This window comes from Mastigoproctus giganteus, chromosome 10 (assembly GCF_048544385.1).
Source record: "Mastigoproctus giganteus isolate SK-2022 chromosome 10, ASM4854438v1, whole genome shotgun sequence".
NCBI classification, from domain to species: domain Eukaryota; kingdom Metazoa; phylum Arthropoda; class Arachnida; order Uropygi; family Thelyphonidae; genus Mastigoproctus; species Mastigoproctus giganteus.
Window position 1 is genome coordinate 171,650,465 of NC_143584.1, and position 25,134 is coordinate 171,675,598.

A 25,134-nucleotide genomic window follows, 5' to 3' on the forward strand; every position below is an offset into this window, starting at 1 on the left:
TGGAATACTGTCCAAGTATGGAGATCTCATCTGAAAAAAGACATTGAACTTCTTATCGTATTCTCTTATCTTGAAAGGGTACAAAGAAGGGCAACTCGCATGGTGAGATCGGCAAAAGGGCGACAGTACGTGGAAAGAAGCCGATTATGTGAGCTACAGAGCTTCGCAAACCAGGCACCTCAGCGAGAGTTACAAGGCTCTCAGGGGTAAATTGAATGAAGGCGGAAATTTACTTTATAAAGAATTCCCGAACTAGGGGCCATATATTCAAATTGCAGGGGTTGAGGTTTAGATTAGATTGTAGGAAGTTTTCTTTTAGCCAGATAGTCGTTGATTACTGGAACAAGTTTCCTCCGTAGATTGAGGCTGACAGTCTGAAAAAATTCAAAGGTCAACTGGATAGTTACTTTCATGAGGAGTGAAGTGCATAATTTTTTGTTTCTTTTCTTTTTCTTTTTTTTTTTTTGGCTAGTTCATTAAAAGCCTGTGACCTCTTTGAACTATTTGGTAATACTAATATTAAAATCTAATATAACAAAGAATCGAAACCATAAAATTTTTGCCTTAATTGTGACAGATAGTTCCGCATTTTTAAATTTAGTTATTATTTTTAAAAAATCTACTTTCGTTATTTTTATTTCTTTTTATCAGATTTATAACAGATTATGATAATTCTGAGCAATTTTCGCAGGGTAGGTTCTCAGGACACAATAAAAATAAAATTAATATTCTGATTATAAAAAAAAATACTCGTAAATAAATTCATTAAGATCTTTAAACTTGAATAACTCAAAGACTAAACAAGCTTTCGGCCAGACTCCTTTTTCAATAGGCTATATTTAGCAGTAATATTGAGGGAAAAAAATAATAAATAAATACAAAAAATTTTTAATTTTTCGACTGATTTTCAAATCCCGAGAATTGATTTAGCTCCCAGTGAAACTAATCTGCCGTTTACTTGGAAGAGAAGACAATTTCTTAGCTTTTGTCATTACAATCAACAAATCACAGAGGGAGACTTTCAACAAAGTTTGGGTTTTTGCTCGTGGACATACTTTACATAGCAGTTTCCAGGTTTTTGTGGAGTAATTTTAATTTTTTAGAGGACAAAATAATAATACATGTAAAAAATTATCAAACTGCATTTTTAAACGAGTTCGTCCCACTGACACCATAGAAGAGAGCAGAGGAGGGAGCCCAGGGAAAGGTTTTTATAATTACTTCGATATTAATCTTTACTTCTTCTCTGAACCAGTTTTGGCGAAATTCGCCACGGATATTCTGGTATTTATATATAACAAAAGCTACAATTTTAGTTTTTGCTACAAGATACAAAAAAAAAAAACATATATCAAAATGGACGACAAGAAAGGTTAAGGGTTTATTTGAGAAAAAGAGAAAAGCGTAGGACAGTTACAGATTGTTCTGAGAAACCGATTTATATGAGAATTATACGCATATGTAACAAAATCACTCATGGATAAGGCAGAAGAAATCTGAGTACCAGAAATAGCTTGCTAAGATTTAAGAACAGGAAGAGGGAATTCTACTCGTGCGTGTACGCAAAAAAGAAGAGATGAATCAAATAGGTTTCATACTTGATCGAAGAACCACGAAAATCCTAGTAGAAGTGATGAAATATCGTGGAAGCCACAGGGAACCGTGACGGAGTCAGACTGATGCAAAATAAAAAAGTAAACTTAACTCATTAAAAAAATTTACTGAAATGTGAGAGAAGGTGGGTTCTAGGGGTGGTGGTATACATCCTGTTATACTAAAAAGGCTGCATGTGAGTGCATCAGCCTCTTGGGAATGTTAATGAGATCTTCGTTAGATTCTGGGATGATCCTTTTGAACTGGAGCGGTGCTAATGTCTTCCTAATTCCACAAAGGAGGGAAAGAGGTGTAGGTATTTATAATCTGGTGAATTTGACCTCGGTGGTGATCATAGAGTCTGTGGTTAAGGATACGGTACAGGATTTTCTCGATAGGATGGTGTTCTTAACGGATCACGGGAGGATTTGTGAAGGGGAAAAAATTGCCTAAACAATCTAGTTCATCATTATGAGCACGTCATAAAACAACTGGATTCAAGGCAAACGATAGTCATATATGGAAATTTTTCAGAGTGAACCACCGCAATATTCCTTAGGGATTAGTGCTCGTGGTATTGCCGTCCTACTGTTTATAATCTTCCTTGATTATATTTACGAGATAGTTGTTAGGGGAGGTTATCATTTTCTCATGATTTGAAAAATAGTAGTAGGATTGTTAACGACCAGAATCAAGCATATGATGCTTCAAAGAGATTTGGATCAATTTCAGAATATAGACTAGGGGAAAAGGAGGTAAAAGTAGTTCAGGACGAAAAAGGCTTTGGGGTTATGATACATTCAGATATGAAATTTATCATGCAATGTAAAGAGGCTGACAGAAAAATACACTAGGTCATACCTATTATTTATAGGACCACTGCAAGTAGGGACAAGAATGTCATCGCTCTGCATGATATGTGGTGAGATCATACGTGAAATATTGTATTCAGGTCTGGAGCCACACCTGAAAAAAAAAAAAAAAAGACAAGAGGGTTCGACGAAAGGCAAACAGATTGGTGAAGCGCGTCATTCGTGTACATATGAAGAACGACTTAGAAAGTGCAGTCTCTAAAGATTGACAAATAGACATCTTAGCCCGTAAGAGAGATCCAGGGAGCAAAAATATAAAATCATAGGAAGTAAAAGAAGACTAGGTCATGAAGTTTACCTTCGGAGTAAAAGATGACTAGGTCATGAAGTTTACCTTCGCGTAGCGCGTAGTAGATCACTGGAATAAATTACTGGATAAGGTGACTGAGGCGGAGAGTTTGGTAAAATTCAAAGCGGAGTTAGCGATAGGGAACGCATGAGCGATTGGAGATTTTATTTTTTCTTTTAAGGGAGATGCAAAAAAGACTGTTTCCTTGCATCATTTAGCCATTTTAATGCTAATTCCTGATGTATATCGAGCCACGCTTCAGTATTAAAAAGTGGTGCCTAGATTTCAAAGTTAAATAAAATAAATTTTCTGTTTATACTCCGGGACGACCAAACGGTCAGAGGAGTTCACAAGATAGATAGAATACAAGAAACAGCACCGTATTCAGTAGTCACGGGCTTGAACCCCGGTCACTCAAGACACGTGTACTTATGCACCCGCGCGCCTGACCACTAGGCTACGGCAGCCTATTGATAAATTGTTATTTATCCAGCTGTGGGACTCAGAGTTTTAATACTTATACCATTCTAGGAATTTATAAGTATTCCTCACACATATCACGTGATGTCATTTTGAAATTCGAAATTTATTCATTTTCAAAATGTGCTCCTCTTTCTGAATAATAATAAAAATAGTTGAAATACTTCATCTTATTATTCCTATTTAAAAGTAGATACTTTAGTTTTGGATATAAATAAAAAAAATATAATAAAGAAAGACTAAAATCTAATTTCAGGCATACTATTTACAATAATTAATTCCAGTAGTGCCATGGAAACTCATTATTATTAATTGACTTTTATTTATTTTATATTTCAATTATTTATTTTATAATTGACTGCACTAGAACTAATTACGTGAAATGACAAATTTGAACTTTTTTTTTTTTTATACGAGGACAGTAACTGGAGAAAATTAATGCAATTTGATAGTAACTAAATGTGGGTGGCCTACTTTCAACGAGAATACCCCATAATGCAATGGATAAATTCAAGCAATTTTTATTCCTCGAAAGACAGCTACTTTTGCTTTGAACTCTCCCTAAATTTTCTACAGGCAGTCTAAAAAAAACCTTTAAAAAAAGAGAAATTGTGAAATTGCTAGTTTGCCCTATATACGCATATGATTAGAACCACAATACACAATTTTCTTTTATACTAGAGCCATAAGCTGTTGAGTCGTCCTTGTCACCAAGAGACAGGTTAATTGTCAGACATCTCCATTTATCCTTATTGTTCTCATAAAACTGTCTTTGTTTACTTTTATGATGTACGCTTGACGTAAAATAACTGATTTCCGCTTTCTTATCAACTTAAACGGGCATATACTGTTTCCTAAAGACATATTTCATTTTATGACATTCGCATATTTTTTTAGCTCTTTCGTCTTGTTGAGCAGATTAATTTTCTACATCCTGCCTTTCACCTTGACACAGGCAAACAGATTAAGCTGTTGACTTGCTGTCCTTTCTGCTTCGTCGTTAACATTTTAATGCTATTAATTTATGGCCTTTTTCCTCTCTCAAGTATGGCTTACTTAATATGCAGGGAGGCTGCGCACATGAAGCGAACAAAATGTATTTATTTAAGATAGATATCAAACTAACAGCCATTTTTACAGATCGCATTCGAGCGTGTATTTTTGTTACCGACTTTCCACATTTTTTCTTTCTTCTGCTCCTCCTCCTCCGGCAGACAGTTTGTGAAGCCAAGCAAAATAAATGCACGCTCGTTGGTTTAACGTGCTTGCAAAAACACAAATTTAACTATAGCATCCAGTTCCGGTGTTTGTCAAGCATAGCCGGTAGATGGCTCTGTTGCGTGTCCTCTGCCACATTGATGGTGCAATGATTGTCCATTACCAAACTTCTCCGAGCGTGCTATGTAAGTCGCGTGTGATTTCCTTGGGCAAGCATGCGTAATAGTGGATTGGTCGGTTAACAATGGATCCTTATTTTGACGTCAGACTGCCAGCCGGAGTGGAACAGAAGACATCAGCAGGACGGATTACAATGGGTAATGATTGTGTAAGGCTGAGACTTCGACATTAGCTTTTTATCTTTTACAAGAACAAATACCGAATCTGAGCATTAAGTTCACTCACGCAGAAGACCAAGTGGCTAGTTATTAAATCCGGAGGATGTGTACGGGGATAGAAAGGAAGATGAAATAATGAAGACAGTGTTGTCAATAGCGCTTGTATCTGTTCTCTTTAACTCGGGGATACAGAGATATTGTTTAGTATCGCTGCTTCCTCATAAATGCAACTGGCATTACACAATGAAAGTACCAGCTGCAGTGCCATAAGCTCTTATTTTTTATTTCGTTCTTTTTTTTCAAATATTTCTTTATCACTTCTTTTATTTCAGTGTTTTTATTTCTCATCTTTTTAACTTGTTTGTATATTTTCTATTTGGTTCTCCCTCTTTCTTTTCCCTTTTTGCTCTTTTCTTTTTCTCTGTTTCTTTTTTCTTCTTTCTCAAGTCTTTATCTTTCTCTTTCTTTCATGGAATTGAAACTAATGAACAATTTAATCTATAGAAGACAAAGAAGAAGAAGAAGAAGAAGAAGAAGAAGAAGAAGAAGAAGAAGATAAAATATTTCAAAAATGATATCAATTCAAAGGGGAAAAAAGCGCCAACAGGGGAAAAAAAAAAGAACAGTGAAAAATAATTAAAAAGGCAGACTAGGCTACAATTAAAAAAAGTCACGAGGAAACAATAAAATAAAAGTATAATACAAAAAAAGCAAAATCGTGAAAGGAACGTCGTTGTCTTTACAATATTTTTCAACCTCGGGAATGAAAACTTATTATATTTAATCAATTTGATCAGTGAAAATTTAATCCAATAAATCCTTGAAAGTTTATAATAAATACATTATCGTTCATGCTCAATATGTATGTTCATGTTCAATGCTGTTCATGTTCAATGTATGTTTATGCTCAATATTGTATCGCCTCGGGTCGTACACACACAATTTTATTTTATTTATTTTTATTTTTTATTTTTGAGCCAACTGAGATTTGTTTCATAGGTTCTGGACACGATGGCAGAGCTCACGAAATTGTCCACGGCAGAATTTTACCAGCCTGGATAATTTTACTATAATTTTATTATTATAGAATTTTACTATAATAATACACACGGCGCAATAAAGTTTAACTCGTTGATGCCTCTAAAACACTACACCAGCGCAGATATGATTGTAATAAAGAGTTTCAATCCCTAAAAGGAATCAAGTCCAGTACATTAATTAAAGTAAGTAATTTGAAAAAAAGGAGGTTAAAACAGAGGTAATCTATTCAATTGAATAAATACGAAGGAAAGTCAGTAAGTCACAAAGAGGCTGAACAACTATTTTTGAACATCACTAAAAACATTTTAACACTTGTCCTATCACTTTATCAAATTCTGGAAACCTGCTACATAAAAGTATGCAGTTGCAGTGATAACCTGTGACGTACATTTTCAGTCACCCATTGTCACAAAAGCGTTTACCAACAAACTGTTGTTTAAGTGGGCTAATCAAATAGAAACGGCTAGGGGCGAGGTCAGAACTGTGGAGAGGATGATCAAGGAGTGCTTGCTCCACATCATTAATGGTCTCTTAACATGCTCCCATTAAATGCGACTTGCATTTTCATGCAACGACAATACTGCACGTCTCAATAGCCCAAGTCGTTTTATGCGAATTGATTCCCAGTTCTTCAAAAGTTCTGCAATACAATGCAGTATTCCTGTTATCTCCAGACTTTTGAAAATTCAAAAGAAGAATGTCATGATTGACCCGTAAAATAGTCACCATTACTTTCCTTGCTGATGATGACAGTCTTAACACTTTTTTTGTGGGGGGAGGGGGAATGAACCATGCAATGATGCACCTTTGGATTCGGTTTGAAAGCGGGGACTCACGATTCATCGTTGGTGACAATTCTGACGTTATTATGAATATGTAGGGGTTGAGAATGAGTACGCCACTGTTTACAAAAAATGGATGGGACACGTGTATAAATTGTTTTTTTTTGGTGATTATATTGAAAAATAAATGCTATGATCAATTTGTTTCTTGCTTCCTTTCTGACTTATTTACTGATTCTCCCTTGTAAATTGAACATAAATCATACGCAGTGCTCAAGGTCTAGTATGTGAAGAATTCAAATGCAATATCAGTGGCGCCAATAACAGTACGATTAGAAAATTAAAGATGTACTCTTAGTTGAACTAGATCTCGAATTGTTGGCTATTTTCCAAAATGGCCTAGGGTCTTTTCAATGAGTAACAAGAAGAAATGTAGTCTTTTTAAAGTTTTTTTTCCCTGGTTTTTAATATGAGCTCCTATTTCTTTCAAATTGAGAAAAAAAAAAAAAAAAAAAAGAGAGCAAGTTCAGCTTTACGATAAAAGAAATGAAGGCTGGATTTTAGTATGATTAAACGAGTTAATGGTTGTAAAAACCAGTAGGAATATTTCTGAGTTTACTGTAAGGAAAGTAAAAAAAAAAAAAAAAAAAAGAAGGATATTATGAACGTTAGCAAGAAAAGACTCAAAAAGGAAGTTGACATCAATAGAAACAGGTGAATCATTTAAAGGCGAAGCTGAAATAACGTTGATTATACATAACCGTACCAAAACGATTTAGATATCCTCATATTTGAGAGGAAAAACGAGTTTTAATAATCATAATCAGTGGTCGGATTAGAGTGAAGAATTACCCGAGTTGCAGGTTCAAATCCACGTTGTTCTTAAAAATACGATAATACAGTATTCTTATCGAAACCTTGTAAACTGCTCTGATTCTATACAACCGTCTCCGAGTATAAAGAGACAATGTATTAAATTAATAAGATGTGGTCTCATCTTTGATCCATAGCATCGATCGCTGTGGAAACATGATCCAAGATGATCAGTTTCTTTCTACCAGTTTCTTTGACGCACTATGGCCACCGATGCCGATGCGCCTAATAAATACCCAAACAAAGAAACAAACAACCAGTTTCTCATTGCAGACAGCAGGAATTGTTGTTTATTCCTTTTTCAGTGCAGAACACTTGTGGTAATCAAAGTTGCCTTTAAATAACAATATACACTGGTGTTTAAAGAAAGTGCATCACAGAAGGAAATTCACATTTCTAACCCTTTTTCGCGATGGTATGTTACATTAATGACTAGCATCACAAATAAAAAATATACACAAAAGATATTTATTAATAGTTAAGGCAAAGCTAAGTAATATTTGACAAGTGCTCTCAAAATATTCCAAAATGAGCATTTGCAACCTTTATACAACAGTTTTGGTAAACACGACAATTATGACTGAAATGTTATCAGAAGTCCTCAATTTGCCTCAGTTTATCATTTTAAATGGAAAACAAAATGAAAAGTTCACCAGGTGCAAACTAATATTTAGTTGAACCACCTCTGGCCCTGATGACAGCAGCACAACATTGAGGCATTGACAACATCAATTTCTGAAGATAAACAACTGATAGTTCGTGGTTCCAAACACCAATTATGAAGTTCACGAAGGGTCTGGTTTCTTTCTGGCAACTGTAGATTCCACACGATGCCAACAGTTCTCTATACGATTCAGGTCCCGGCTGTTTCTTGGTCAGCTAAGAGTTGTAATGGACCGTTCTTCCAACCATTTCTTCACCTGTAACAAATGTAAACACATTACTGTCGAACTTCTAATGCGGAAATGAAGCTAAAGTAACTACAGAAGTGCCTACTTACACTTTTCGCCCGATGACAAGGAGCAGAGTCGTCCTGAAAGATGCAGTTACTTGGCAGGTTGAAATGGTCTCTAATGGTTGGCAGCAATTTGCCTTCCAATATAGCCAGGTATCCATTGGCATTTACGGAACCTTTTATAAAATGCAGGTGACCTATTCCGATATTCGAAATGTTTCCCTATATTATTTTGCTGGTAGGGAATTTCACTGTAGACACCATACAATCTGGATGGTATTCTTTACCATGTCTATGGCGAATCGTTTGTCTCCCATCACAGCCGTGCAGGTTGAATTTCTTCTCATCCTAGAAAATAACTGACTTCTACTGCTCGGGGGTCCATTTGACATACTCCTTACACCAAATTAATCGGGCCTTTTTCATTTTTTTTTTTTTTTTTTGTGAGGAGGGGCCTCTTCTTAGAACGACTGGGTACAAGTCCATTTTTGAAGAAGGGACTTCTGACTGTTACTGCACTTGCTACCACTCCTGTATGTTCTTCCCATTCTCTTTTCAGCTCAGAAGAAGAAGCTTTACTGTTTTTAAGGCATAAGCGCTTCAAAAAGCGGTCCTGTTTTGGCGTACAGACTCGTTTGCGTCAGGTTCCTTTTTTCCTATCAGCAGAACCAGTATTCTTGAGTTTGGAAAGAAATCTACTCACTGCCGACTGATTACAAGACACTCTATAAGCAATATTACGGGGAACAACATCCTTACTCACATAAAGCAACAATAGCACTCTTTTTTTGTGGTGTCAACTGCATGTAACTCACCATCCTGACACAAGCAAGGAATGACTGCAACTCTTGCAGAGGGTGCTTATATAGCTGAAAGTAACATCTGACGCAATATTACGTCATCACTTACGCGTGTAAATCTTATTTGATGCAATCTGTAAGAAATATTACCATATACTTACGTTATTCGGGCGACAATTACAATTTTAAAGGGCGATGTACTTTCTTTGAACACCAGTGTATGTAGATGACAGGAGTGCCTTTAAAAGATTTTCAAAGCTACGATCGAGGGTGGAAAGTGTAGATGATAAAACGGAAGAAGGGAATATACAAAAATAATTAAGAGTAAAGATACAGAGTAGGGTTTCTTGAAAAACTAAGTACGGTAAATACCTTTAACATCGCTGAAGGTACACGAACGAAGCAATTTCAAAGCGCGGCGCCAGAGAACCAGTACAATCACGCTGCGATTTCTTCCGTCGCGTCTAAAAACCTAAAAATGAGTTACGTCAGAGCCAAGTTTAGGTGACATGTAGCATACTGTTGTATGGAAGTCAATAGTATGCTACATGTCAAGAATTAAAATTCTCTACAAATAGGGAATACTGGGTATTCCCTATTTTAGCGAAATTAATAAAAGAATAAATAAAAGAAATTATCGAAGTCATTACAACAAGGATCCTTTTCACCAACTCAGTAAACATTTAAGGACAGCCATCGAAGGCGTAAAAATATCTATACAGAATCATCTGACGAATTGAATAAATCAGAGTGCACATACACTGATATTTATATTTTCTTATGTTTGTAGTAATACACTAATATTACTATAAATCTAAGAAAACTAATCAGTATCTGAAAAGGGTGTCCGCTGGTAGTAGCACAGTCATTAGCACTGCTGTTCTCCCATTCACTGTGAAAAAGGATTACATTCATTGCCAGCGCCTTTCAAAGTTGAGAAATGCTTCGCATCGGAAGACAGGAATTAGCTACCATAACCGAGTTAGTTGATTCTTGGTTGCATGAATTTTTCTCCCATAAAATCGAGTTTTTCTTCCTGCAAAACAGGAAAACTGACCATAGTACTATACTATAAATTTAAAGGCCTGATATATTGAGGCCTCATGGTTTAGTACCCTCGGCCAAAAATTCTAAATGAATTCAATAACCTGACGAAAGAAATAGAAAACGGGAAAACTTTTCCAAGACCTTGCGATATGGGACACCTAAGAGGCATGGGCAGACTCAGAACGCAATATTTATACATTTATTTAATATAAATATTAAACAAAACATTTAATATAATGTGTTTTTCTTTCTCGGGGTATTGTCCTCTGGACCTGTTAATATGAAAAATTAACAATTAAAAAGGATTGACGCTGTTCAATCCCAAGCTTCTCGTAACTGACGGATATCAAAAATATCATAATTCAAGTCATAATAATATTTCAGCTAATCAAATGATGTATTCTAAGCATTTTTTGGAATGGTATAGTATAATAAAAGACTACTTTACTTTGTTTCAGTTAATTTGAAGAAGAAACACTCTCAACATCTCGTGGCACACAAGAAAACTATCACCTAACACGATCACGTGACCTTTGTTATACAGTTTATTCAATAAGCCATAAATCCCTTTCATCCTAATCTTTGTGCATTTTTTATGGAGAATTAAACTCTCTACTTGGCAATTTTAATGGCGCTATATACCACTGGGAAGAGCCATGTGGGTGGAAGAGGAAGTCTCTTTCCCCTGCCCTTCCTCGCTATGTCCTCACGTTGATGTACCCATCACGGATTGTTTAGTGACATCACATATGATTGATGATAGTGCCGAAGGAGGATAGAGGGAAAAAATGACACCCTGCTAGCTTTTTTTATTGAGTACAGAATGAAACTTTTCTTTAGCTCTGCATGATAGAGCTGTACGGTGAAGTACTTGTGGGATTTAATAGCTTGTTGTAACAGGATGCTATTGGCTTTGTGTCAGTAGAAAAGACATGAAGCTTTCACTTACCTTGCAGAGTTTGATTGACACAAGACCAGAATGGGACCTACAAAAAAAGAAACAAAACAAAAATAGACCTATTAAAATAAATAAACGCTTTTAAAACTATACAGTATATTGTTTGCAGTCATAATTAGTTTAACATCGTTTGACTAAGAAAGAAGCTAAGTATTGTGTTATGCCCGAACAAAAAAATAACATGTTTGCAGTATTATAGTAACAATAATGGAAGTTGCTAATGAAACCAGAAAACATTAATGAAACAAAACCCAAACTTGTATATGTACAGGATGAAAACAAAATATCTTTACAAATTCAGTACTAAATGTTAAAAAACAAAACAAAAAAAAAAGTAACTGAGATCCGAAAGGGATTGTTCCATTATTCCATGTTAGTTTAACATCGTTTGACTAAGAAAGAAGCTAAGTATTGTGTTATGCCCGAACAAAAAAATAACATGTTTGCAGTATTATAGTAACAATAATGGAAGTTGCTAATGAAACCAGAAAACATTAATGAAACAAAACCCAAACTTGTATATGTACAGGATGAAAACAAAATATCTTTACAAATTCAGTACTAAATGTTAAAAAACAAAACAAAAAAAAAAGTAACTGAGATCCGAAAGGGATTGTTCCATTATTCAGAAAACTTCAAAATGCTTTATTGATCTTTTGAACAAAATCAAGTGAACCCTTGGAGGTATTCATAACACTTAGCAAAAATGACATCGCCACAAGGGTAGTTGATTTACCCAAACGCAAGAAAACTACTAAATAGTCTAAAAATAGTCATTACGGCCATAAATACGTGCTCGGTATAAACTATTTAGAGAGACAGAGCAACCGTGAATAATTCTAAGAATACAATGAGTATTTATGATCGAATGGAGAAGTTTAGTCGGATTTTCTGAGATTAATAATATTTTCATACAAAGCTATCTTTTGCTTGGGGAGGTAAAAGTTATTAGGGTATCAGAAATTCCTACACTGTAAGGGAACATATACTAGATCAAAAACTGAATGTCTGGTACGGTCTATTCTTTGCAGAATGAACTGTGAATTCTAAATATTAGCAGAATACATGAAGGAGTTAAGTGTCTCTACTACATTGGGAGTTTGCAGGCGCATTTTTTAGTTAGCCACAACTTTCCAGACTGGCAGTGGTGAGTAGATATCATGGCTACCCCGTTCATCGGAAATTATACCATTAGATTTCTTGTGGGATTATATAAAAATGCTGTTGTCGGGTTTTAGGCGCATCAGCGACTTAGACCATTTGTGCCAATGTGTATTATATCTGTAAATGCGTGTGGTTGCAGGCCGATTTGCATGTTATATGGGCTAGAAAACCTCAGAAGGGAAGAACTCTACTCGCTTCGCCTGATATTGGCAAACTAGGGCATTGATCAAAGAGGACTTTAGAAATTACTTCAGTCATCGAAAGCAATCGAACGCAAACCCCTTCAAACGAGTATCAAATTGAAAAACTACTACACTTCAAGAAAACATTATATCAAGATATGAATTTTCTCCGCAATTGTGGTGGCTAATATTGCAACGTGGTCTGAATTCGATTATTGATTAGATGTTTTACAGGAAGACAAGTTTCGGGTTTAGGACTGTTTCGAATTTGTGCCGAGGCAACTATGCCCATAAGGCGTCGATACCTCCTCTCTTTATATTGCACGTTTTCTATGTTGGTTTGTCTATTTGAAGGATGAAAGTGGTTTATATTTTTTCTCCCCAAGTTTTGGAGAGAGAAAATACAGCATATGAACTATCGGGTCAAAAAAATTTTAAATAATTCCAAGAATTGTGAATAGAGGTGTCAACCTCTAAATATGATTTGCTGTTGTTACTTGTTAGGTGCGTCAGCGCGGATTTGCTGATTAATTAATAATATTTTCATAAGAAGAAGCTATCTTTTGCTTGGGAAGATAAACCGACTCAACGCAGATATTTGGACAGTAGAAAATTCCTGCACTGTAAGGGAACATATACCATATAGCCGAAAATTCTAGAAGTCGAAAGCAATCGAACGCAAACCTCTTCTGACGAGTAGCAAATTGCGAAACTACTATACTGTCACGAAAACAGTATATGTATATCAAGACATGCATTTTCTCCGCAGTTGTTTTTTTTTTTTTTTTTGTTAGTTGTTGGCGCATCAGCTTCTGTGGCCATAATGCACCTCCCAAAGTTTCTGCATTTTAACTGTGATCCAAGCCCGAGGCGGGATTCGAACCCGCGACCTTTGGGTTGCCAAGCAGGCACTTGACCTACCTGGCTAGCCCGGTCGGCTCCGCAGTTGTGGTCGCTAATATTGGAACGTGGTCTACAGCCAGAACACATTACGCCATTGTGTATTATGTGTGCAGAAGTGTGTTTGGGTCGATTCGCATATTGTGCGAGCAGAAAAATACCAGACAACTCACGGGAGAAACCCTAATACCTTTGAATGAGATTGACTAACTAAAGTCCTGAAGAGGCGTTTCGAAATTCCTCCAATCTATTGACGGGGCTAGAACCCAGACCTCTCCAAAATATGATTTACATATATATTAGTCAATTTTATAGATGGCTATGTAATCCGAGGAAGATGTATATCATCTTCCTTGGAGTCACCCTGATAGTCACTCTAGGGGATGATGCAGGCTCAACAGCTAAAACACAAGGAAGTAAAGGCCCACTTCACTGAGAAGCCTGCTAAAATCAAAGATAAATGGCAGGAGCATGGCCATAAAGAAGAAGAACTGTTTATTGCATACAAAAGGCACACGCCGTACACAATACACTTCACGGCTGCAAGCCAGGGGTTAAACACCTATGCAGTCCCAATACTAACTAACTCCTTTGGGATCACACATTGGACCAACACCGAGGTGGAGGAGATTATGAGATCGACCAGGATAATGATGACCAAGAGCCGCCAATATCACCCGAAGTCGGTCATCGAGAGACTGGTCATAATCCGGAAAGAAGGAGGGAGGAGCCCGACAGATCTCACTGAACAACGGAAGAAAGTGATTAAGAACCTGAGGGATTACTTCCAGAAAAACACAGTGCCAATCTACCAAGCCATAAGAAACAGAGGCAAAAGACACACACCACTCAACCTGAACAACAAGGAGATCCCACTCACACAAACAGAAGAAACAAAAACAAAACGATGGGAGAAGAAGGCACTCCATGGCAGACACTACAATGACCTCCATCGTGCCTGCACAGATAAGATGGCTTCGAACACATGGCTCACGAACAGAGGCTCTTCCCCAAGACCGAAGGATTCATGCTCCAAGACTAGGTAATCAACACAAGGAACTACCAGGTCAGGGTGTGTTTGTTTTAACTGCAGTCTCCAGGGTTCCCCCTATATGCCGCTGTAGCATCTGAAAAGCGTAAGGCCAACGCCGGCAAGTGTATGTAAGTATGTATGTTGTTATGTTGAGTGCCGGCACCTGGAAATGCATGGCCAAGGGCCCTGGAGTAAGAGAAGACATATGTGGACGATGCCACTTGGTCCCAGAAACGACCCAACACTTCACCGCGGGATGTAGGGTTATCACCCAGAGGGAGTACACTCATAGACGCGATAAGGTCGTCAGGATAATACATCAGAATATAGCGCAAAATCAGCTGATCAAAGAAAGTGCACAGTGTTACAAACACGAACCCACGCTCACAAACTATACCGAAACCGCACCCTAAAAACGGACAAGATGATCCCCACAACAAACGAGACAACTCTCATCTCAAGAAGGAAATGGCTATCTACCTGATCGGCATAGCGGTGCCCAATACCGGAAATCTACAGACAACCTGGAAAGAAAAGATCAGGCACGGACCTAAGACAGGCAGTCAAAGAAACGTGGCATATGGAACAAGTAATGACCACCCCAATCACTGTGTCAACCACCGGCATGGTGCCAAAGAGCCTCCATAAGAACCGAGAAGCAATAGGCCTTGCAGAAAACACTTACATGAAACTTCAGAAAACCACGATCCTGAACACCTGTAGGATAGTCAGAGAGTTCATCGCACAGTACCTATCATGGGGTCGGAAAAATCCACCAGGAGAAAAAAGAGGAACATAATAATAATTTGTTATGTCTGGATACGAGGTGAGGATTTAATTAATAATTTAATTTGAGGATTTAATTAATTTATTTATTAATAATTAATAAATTAAGTTAAAACTTAATTTATTAATTATTTGCTCCTCGTAGTTAGTACAGCGGTTATAATCACCATCCTTCTACACTAGAAAAGGCCTGGATTCGACTCCTTTCGCAACGGCAGGAGGGATTTCAAATGTTGCGGAATTATTCAACCTCGGAAGAGGGTTGCACAGTTTATCTGAAGGAAAAGCGGGTTTTTCCGGGAGATAAAACCATGTAACCCCCATCCAAGACGGAATACCCCTGGCATTTACTGCCGTGAAGGGAATTTGTCACTCACCATTGTAACACTTTACGAGTATTATGGTAGGACAAATAAAGAATAGCAGAAAATAGGCAAACCGACTGAGAATACATGCTACGAGCATGTATTATTGAGAATACATGCTACGAGCATGTATTACTGAGAATACATGCTACGAGCATGTATTACTGAGAATACATGCTCGTATTATAGACACAAAACAACCAAGGGTATAGCCATAGTTTCTCTGGTGCTTAACACACACACACACACACCACCACCAATTATTTGCTTTTGTACCACTTAAAGTAGTTCCCGTGGACTGCATGAAGCCATTCTCTTCTGCCATGACTGGAAGCATTTCTAGAACGCATATACTGATATCGACTTTAGTGGCTTCGACGTACGCTGCCAGACTTTCTCCAAAAATGCAAAACATATCCCCTTTCAGCAAAGTTTTAATATATGGAAATAGAAAGAAGTCAGATGAAGCCAAATCAGAGGATCTTTCGGATTATTCCAGCTGAGGATCCATTTTTACTTAAGACAACAGCACCACCGATAACTCAGTGTGAGCAGCGCCTTCTTAATTTCAAGATTGCAGATTAAATGACGAACACTCTTTTATTCCATCCCCAGTTGTAATCATCCTGATAATCATTCTTAGATTGTTGAGATCAAGTGCCGGTAGTTTTTCAATGTGCACCGTCGTCGGACGCGAATCGTTACGAACATTTCCTTTTGCTTTAGAAAATCGTTTGTGTCTCTCGAAAATTTGTTCCTGCGACTTGAAGGTTCCCCCCCCCCCCATAAACTTCCTGTAATAATTTGCAATTACGTTTTGAAGCAAAGCCAATTTAATTTAATTCAGTGTTGTGAGACAATAAACGCGCAAAGACAGATGAAGATAAACACAGTGCAACATGTACTCGCTGCTTCATCATTGGTCGTGACAATAGCGTCTCACCAACGCAACGTCATCCTAGAGCTTTCTAGCTATACTGCTTAAAAATATTGAAAAGTTTTCGGATATCCTCCTTAAAAAATTTGAAAACTTAGCAAACCACAGAATCAGCTCTTTTTGTTGTTTTTTAAATTAGCAATAAAGTTGTAAAGATAATGTGTCCCGTATTTAAAAGGCATTCCTTCACTCAATTACCTACTTTCATGATACTACATCGATTCCCTTCTTTTCCCCCTTCCGCTCTTTATGACGTCTTTATTTTAGAGATATCTTAGGACTTACCAGGGTAATCCTTACAAGCATTAAACCTCGATTGCTACCCACTTACTACCAGACTTAATGATGAGGGAGGAAGCCATTGGTTACGATATCAATCTAAGTACCTGTCGCTACCCGTGACTGAGATCATTAATTTTACCTTCAACTAGATCGGGATCTCAAAGCGTAATAACGCAAGGAAAAAAAAAACACGCCATTTTTCGAATAATAGAATATTGTTGTTATTATGGCAGAATAACTATTGACAAAGATTCTTCGTAAGGCATTTTCATTCATTTAGGTGCCACCGTTTAAGCTGTTCGAGTTGCAATATTTTATGAAATAATATTGTCAAAAAAAAAAAAAAAAGAAATATTTTATCTAAACGTATATTAGATATGTGTTAATCCAAAAAAAAAATTGCGATGATATCAAAAAGTTTCCAAATTTTACGCAGCTGTTTTTGAATCTGGCTATTAGAAAATTATAAAACCAAACTGTAACAATGAGAACAAAACCGCATTTATTTTTACAATTTTCATTTCCCCTTTCCTAACTTTCCTAATCTTGTCCTGTGTGATTAAGCACACAAAGGTTCATGATGGCTGAAATAAGGAACTGGTGTCAATCAACAGTTAAGAATGTACCAGTGCCCCTTCATCCTGCAATTAACAGGAACGTTGGTTACTGACATATCAACAGCATCGTGTGCCTCTATGACATTCACTGATCTAATGTTAGTAATTTCAAAGAATAATTACGAAGTGCCGTGATCCACGGAATTACAGCAAAGCCAGACATTCGAGTGACTCATGGGATAAAGGATAGAAATTTGCTCTGGCTTTTCACAACAGTTGAAGTGCTTCGCCGATAATTCTATACAGAAAAGAACAAATAAAAAGCATTTCCTCTACTGTAGTTGCATACTGATTTTATAGCTGTTGATTAAGACAGATTACAAGTAAAAATATGATCATTATGTGGCTTTTGTGAGCACCTTGCCGCTCCAGTGCAATAAACACAGGGAGAATCTCATGAACGTGGAGATTTGTACGAAGTTATGATGAAAGCATTCAGAGTCAACGCGACCTTTGATACAAGTCTCTCATTATAATTTTTATTATTTTATTTATTTTTTTTTTTCATAAGCAAGATTTTTGTGAGCAGATCTGACTTCATCGCAATATCCACAAATATCAGAGTTTGCAAAGAGGGCATACTAGAGAGTTGCTTGAACGAAAGTACACAGAAGAAAATGCATTTGACATTTATATACTTAAATGAAATTTTTTGAGCTGTTAAGGAACATATCCCGCTTTTTCGGTGGCGGACATGGAGAAACAACCATTTCGCCAGGTCTGCCATCGCGAAGTTCGGGGTGCGGAAGGGGACGTGGGCCGGTCACTTGTTTGGTATGATTGTTAGGGATTACATAATTCGTCGACGAAATAGATTTTACTGCTGCCCAAAAGTACCCGTTGGGACCGGCAGTGGTCCAGTGGTTAGCGGCCACAAGGAGGTTGACGGTTCCAGCCCGTGAGCTACTATTAAAAATGAAGCGTCCATTGTGAACTGTGACGCTGAAACTCTGGATACTCTTAATTCAATATGTATGCAGTCACAGTGAAGTAAACTCTTCTAGCCTTGAATGTCTAGAGTTCCGTTTTCAGTTAAATTCTTATCTGAAAACGGAAATTTTATTTATGTTAATACTAATACTACAAATGATCATTATACGACGAAAAAAAGAACATTTCTGGAAACTGTTAAAGTTAACTGATATTTCTCTATGTTCTCTTTTTTTCTCCACTCGTTTTCTGTGGTGCTCTGCCCTTTGGTAACTCAAAATTCTTTGTTACTAAAAATGGATTGAGAGATAAAAAACCAAAAGAAATTAACAAAAACAGCCTTCCTCATTACAGAACCAACCAACCTAAAAGAACAACTTTCCTCATTATGGGACAACTAACTTAAATGAATAACCTTCCTCATTAATAAACATTCAAGTCCCAGCACGGAACTTGAATTTTCATAATCAGGAAGGTTGTTTCAAAAAACAGAAGTGAAAAGGATAATTTGAAGAGGAAGGATTGTTCAGTATGTTTGCAGTTGAACTATGAATGGAAGTTGATCCGCAGATGCAAGTTGACCAGGTGATGCATAGGTTCGGAATGGTTTAGAATAAAGAAATGGAATTATTCTAAACCATTCGAGTGAGGAAGGGGCCTGCCCTACTGTCACTAACTGGGGGCATCTTCTCTATCACACCCATTCTTCTGACTTTCCTCCCCCAGCCTACAGATACCAATTCAGAAGAACATTCATGGAATATCTATACAAAAGACATTGCAGTTGAATGCTGGATGATATAGAGTAGAATGAGTTTATAAGAGGATATTTCATTAATCTGGCTGATCTCTTCTCAGTCGAGTCGAGGAGTTTTAGAGAAGCTTTGGAAATGCTATCCAGATGTGAGGACAATAATGACTGCTAGGAAGGATTTCTCATTTGTACATTGTTAGCAGAAGCTTTTGTAAGGGGCACTGATAAATAAATAATGACATTTTTATTTTTATTATACACCACAACAGCCATGTAAGATCAGAGGGTGTTTGCATGACAGAGACTATCAAGAAATTGCAGTATTCAGAGGTGTCATGAGGATTTGAACAAGCGGCACAGGTGATGGAATCGCTGTCCTCCTCATACCGCGTGGAAAAGACCTGAATTCGAATACCGTCGACGACGAAAGGAATTTTTAGGAGCCTTTTCTTGACATGGCTGATTAGTTGGTCTCAGGCTAGGGTAGCATGGATTTATCCTGGAAATTGGGGTTTGTCGACCATAGAACACACACCAATTACAGAGATAATATATGTATGGCGCAATATGGCCAAGTCGCTGATGCGTCTAAAACCCTACAACAAACCTATTATCAGAGGAGTTGTTCACAAGGAAATTTTTACCATACGTTGACAAGGTCTATCTAAAATCACCGACTTGGCTTCAACCAGGACGGGCACTCACCTTTCTACTAACGGCGGGCCATGGGCCCTTCAATGGAAAGCTCACCACACTAGGGATCCTTGATGACCCACGCTGCACCTGCGGAGATGTTGAGAGCTGGTCACATATTATGTATCGGTGTCCAATGTACGAAGATCGCGGATTATGCTACACGAGATTGACAGGAGGATCACATTTTGGACTCACACGATGAATACAAAATCCTCACAAAATACGCCCGGGACCTCTTTGCGAGAAGAGCAACCCGATACGCGCTGAAAAACTAGCAAGTGACTGGAAACAGTTGCACTCTCCATGCCACTGTTCCTGTAACAGAAAATGACCATTAACCAGAATGGGACATTCTTCTTCAAAGAATGATTGCAGCTTTGCACAATGCCTACAACCCAGATTGGACCTCAAACCCCAAAACCCTCAAAGAAAACCAAACTTAACCCAATCAACAATCTGGATGGGATACTCTCCGAAAAGAAAGACGGAATCCCTTGACAAGACTGCAACTCAGAATGGACCCTGAACTCCTAAAAAGGAAAACTTTATCGAACTTGCCCCAACTATTGGATTCCTACAACAGATTCTGACTCAGATAGCAGCTCTGCTATACATGCGTCATCGGAGATCCATCATAGCCGACCACTATCTGGGACTGTATTAACCTGTGGAAAAGGATCAGACTGATCTGGACAGGACATTGTCCTACCTTTGGCCAGACCATGATACTGATGTCACCGGACTTAAAGGAAACGCATCGGATTCGACTAACTACAGCCTTGCTGCCTATGCGCTATTTGGCGATCAGTACCCTGTTCCCTTGCTGGGTACCTTTATTCCCCTTCCCTGGCAGGGAGGAGCAACCAGACTCCAGCCCCTACCCCTTGCCGCCCTCTTTTCTTTCTGGTGGAGCATGGGCCTGCCCCACTGTCACTAATTGGGGGCATCTTCTCTATCACACCCATTCTTCTGACTTTCCTCCCCCAGCCTTCAGTCTCCCTCCTCTCCCCCCCACTCTGCTTGTACACTAGCGTACGCCCTACACGTCAAAATTTAACCGTGCAAACCTCGCCCATTGACTTTCGGCCTCCAACCTAGCGGACTTTTTTTCTTCTTCTTTTTTTGTTTAGGTCCTAGCCACTGAAATCTCAGGAAATTAGGTGGCAGGACCTGCCAGAGTATATATAAGCTACTGTGTTCCTGGTCTGCCTCCACGGGGCGTAAGTGGGGCAACGTTGGGCACCAAAGGGGGGGGGGGGTCCAGCGTCTAAAAGACCAGAAGAACAATGGTACACAACACTAAACGACCAAGACCCACTCACTCAATTTTTAATCTCTGGCATTTACAGCATACTGTAACACACCACAACGTAAACAACGCAGAGAAGGAGGAAACCCCTGGTGCCGCTTGACCACACACACACACACACACACACACACACACACACACACACACACACACACACACACACACACAGTATATATATATATATTTTTTTTTTTTTTTTTAAATTAACTTCATTTAGATGCTAACTTCCCATCAAGTAATTTCTAGCGATTACTCAATTAAGTTTTTGCCCACTTTTAATAATCCTGCTAGTATTTCTGAAAGTAATCCAAAGAAGCGAAGCAAAATAATCCAAAGAAAAATAAGCGTTCTTTTAGTAGTGGTAAATTCTTTAATCGCTCAAAAAACAAAGGATACAGAGAGTGTACGATGGAATTTATTGTAAAATATACGATATATAATCACTGTCAGGGCCAGTCCTAGTGGAGGGAAGGAACTGGGTACAAGAATTAATGTTGGGGATATCAACCCTCTTCATACAGCAAATGAAGAAAATGGCCCTATGTTTGGATTCGAGGGCCCTACCAGGAGTTATTTTATAACATATGGATTATAAATTATATTATATCATTGCATGAAAAACACTCGCGGAAAGATGAGTAATTAAAATTTCATAAGTTTTTTAATATTTTACAAGATCTAGAACAGACGTCTAGGACAAGGATGGGCCAGGAAGTCTAAAACGTCTAAGAAAGACCACAGAAGTTTACAAGCAGATGGACTATCATTACGGCTGGCTTTGAAATTTTAAAATATGGTGCTAGTATTTATAATAAAATATCTTTATTGCAATCAGCGAAAATAAGTAAATTTTAGATGGATGCTTCATGCAATGCCCATAACAGCAAAAATGCTAGGAGTTAAAATGCTCGGTTATTCTTTTTGGATGATTCTGTATATATGATAATACAGGAAGAAAGTGCGTGCTTGGAATTATAAACGAGAATCATACTTCACTGGCAGCTTTCACAATGTACACAGTAGAGCAAAGGAAAATGGAGACCATGCATATGCATGAAATGGAAGTGTGGAAAAGAGAAAACAACTTCTCGAGACATAATATGCCATCATCCTCACGTTGCCAACATTATATCGCCCACCAGACCAAAGTACAATTATATTTCTTTTTAAGAAACAGAAAATTAACTATTCAGCTTTCCCATAAATCATAGGGAGAGAAACATGCTGCATGGAAACATAATTCAAACTAAGCCAACTTTCCCAACTATAAATCAATCCTAAGATCTATTGAATAACTTTATTCAGTAAGTAGCATTCTTCCCAGAAAAGAAAATCACAAAGAACAGACAGTTAGCTCCTGCTTCGCCACAATAGCATCATATCTCATATGTAGACACTACACATTGTAAGAGTAAGGTTTGCCAATGAATTTAAATATTCACAAACAATAAATCAGAATATCCAACCACACAATGCATTATAAATAACTATAAATCCATCATTAGGGGTTTGCAAATGGTGCAGTCGCACCGAACCTAGTGCTGTCGTTGTTTGGTTTTTAGGAGCATTAGCAACTAAGGCCATATTGCTACGGGGATATGCGGTGGTCATTCCCTGACCTTTCCGCATCCTCCGTATTTGGTGATCACGGGCTCGAACATCGGTCTAATCAAGAAGCGTGTGCTACGTACTGCTGCTCCTGCCCACCTGGCTACGGAGGCGCCTGAACCTAGTGCTAGATTAGAATGTAAATAAACAGATGAGCCCGGTATAAGCTCTTCCTTCAGCTACGTCACTACCACTTATGAAAAACGCATAAAGGGTATTTTACATAAAAATTATTAATCCAACGAATCAGGAATTTCAACTGATCAGAGCCTTTTTTCACAAAATACTCCGAAAGGAACAAACGCCATTCCTCAATTTCAGATTATTTTAAAATTATTACAATAAAAACCCTAAACACAAAAGGTATAAGAACTTACAGTACTTACTACCGTGCATAGGTTGAAGGTTAGGAAGACAGAAAATATTTGTTGGCATTAGAGTGGAATTTCTGCACATAATTTTCAGGAAATACATGTGATTCACATATTCATACATGTAAAATTCAGGAACTATTGGAAATACATCTGGAACAACCTTCCTTCGAAGGAAGGTTGTTGCAGACAGCTAAAGTCGAAGAGATAAATGAGGAAGAAGAAGAGTTGGATCTGCTAGATTGTAGTTGGACAGTAAATGGATGTTGATTGGTTGTGGAACGTGTTCGGACTGATTTAGAAGACAGAGGAGGAATAGTATGGACTTTGTAAGAGACGGATTATTGCCATGAAGTCTAGAAACCTTAGAGAGAGAGATTTTGAGGACACAACCCCAGATGTGGGAACAATGTTCCATAGTAGGACGGATTTGAGATTTGCACAGAGTGAGTAGTCGTTTAGAAGAAAAGTAACCACATGAGCGAAAGAGAAAACCAAGTTTTTTTAGATGCAGACGGAGCAATATATTTATGATGTACTTATGACAAGAGAGATTAAAAGCCAGAGTAATCATTAATAGAGATTGTAATCTTCTCTTTAAATCTGAGTTTCATCGAAGACAAGCAGAGGTGCTGTAGACTACTGTTTTGCGAGATATAAGAAGGGAATGAGTTTTAGAAGGATTGAAATTAACAAAGTTCTCTATGCCCATTGGAGAATTCCTGGAGATCAGCATTTAAGAAATTGTTGGTGGATATTCGAGAAATTGAAAATGCAGGGTAAGGTTTCCCAACGTGGAAGGAGAAATGCAATGTGCTATCATCAGCAAAACTATGAACAGAATTTCCAGTCAATGGAAGAAGGTGGTTAATATATAAGAGGAAAAGAGTGGGAGAAAGAACTGAACCTAGAGAACACCAGAATTATTGGAGAAGTTGAAAGGCAGAGCCATCACAATTACCCGTAGTGAGCGATCAGAGAGAAAACTGGATACCCAATTACAAAAAACAAGTTGGCAAATCATAAGGCAGAAGCTTATTTAGAAGACCTTTGTGCCAAACACGAATCAGAGCCTTAGAAATGTCAAGAGTTAACTGCTAGAGTTTTACCAAACTTTTCCATTTGATTTGTCCGGAGATGGGTAACATAAGCAAAAATATCACCAGTCCACTGACACAGACAGAACCTATATTGACGATCATTAATCAGATGAAAGGTTTCGAGGTAGTTGAGGAGTTTGCGGTTAAAGGATTTCTCCATTATTTTGGAAAGAATAGGAAAAAGTGCAATGGGACGATAATTCGATGGGAGGAATTCGTCACCCTTTTTAGGAACTGGCTGTATAGGAACATATCTCCAAGTAAAAGGAAACACACCAGTTAAATCAGAAAGTGCAAAAAGGGGACAGAGAACAGGAGTATAGGTTTTGAGAACAAGTGGAGATTTGCCATCAGGACCTGGATCACTCTTAGCATCAAGACTTCATAATTCTTTTGACATCCTTTTGATGAAAAACCACAGGAGGCCTTGAGCAGAATGTGCTGGAAATGGTATGTAGTCGTTAATCAAGATCTGTAAAAAGAGTTAGAAGAAAAGTAGGATGCTAGTAAGTCGGCTTTATCTTTAGCCGAGGAGGAAATAGACCATCACGTTTTAACAGAGGTAAGAGAATAGGTGGGCAAAAAACTGCGGCCCATAACTTTGGCAAGAGACCAAAACGCTCGACTACCATTTGGACAATAAGCATGTTTTCTACTCTTATTCTGTTCAAAATCTAATCTGGACTGATTAATGTTGTTGTTGTTGGGGTTTTAGGAGCATCAGCAACTAAGGCCATATTGCACTGTGTATATTGTCTGTGAATTGCACGTGTTCTGTGATATTGTATTTGCTGGACGAAAAATCCGAGTTTCCGGAAGGAAAAACCATGGTACCTTCGCCTGAAACCGATTAA

At 37.8% G+C, this 25,134-nt stretch overlaps 1 protein-coding gene across 2 annotated transcripts in view; it reads right to left on the bottom strand.

Annotated features, from left to right (window-relative positions):
- The window catches only part of LOC150079482 (reversion-inducing cysteine-rich protein with Kazal motifs-like), a 275,557-nt gene that overhangs the window by 163,396 nt on the left and 87,027 nt on the right, over positions 1–25,134 (bottom strand). For both annotated transcript variants that reach the window (XM_090382723.1, XM_090382722.1), the window contains exon 4: positions 11,238–11,274. In XM_090382723.1, the coding sequence (XP_090238849.1) occupies positions 11,238–11,274 (37 nt within the window). The remainder of the gene's footprint in view (positions 1–11,237; positions 11,275–25,134) is intronic.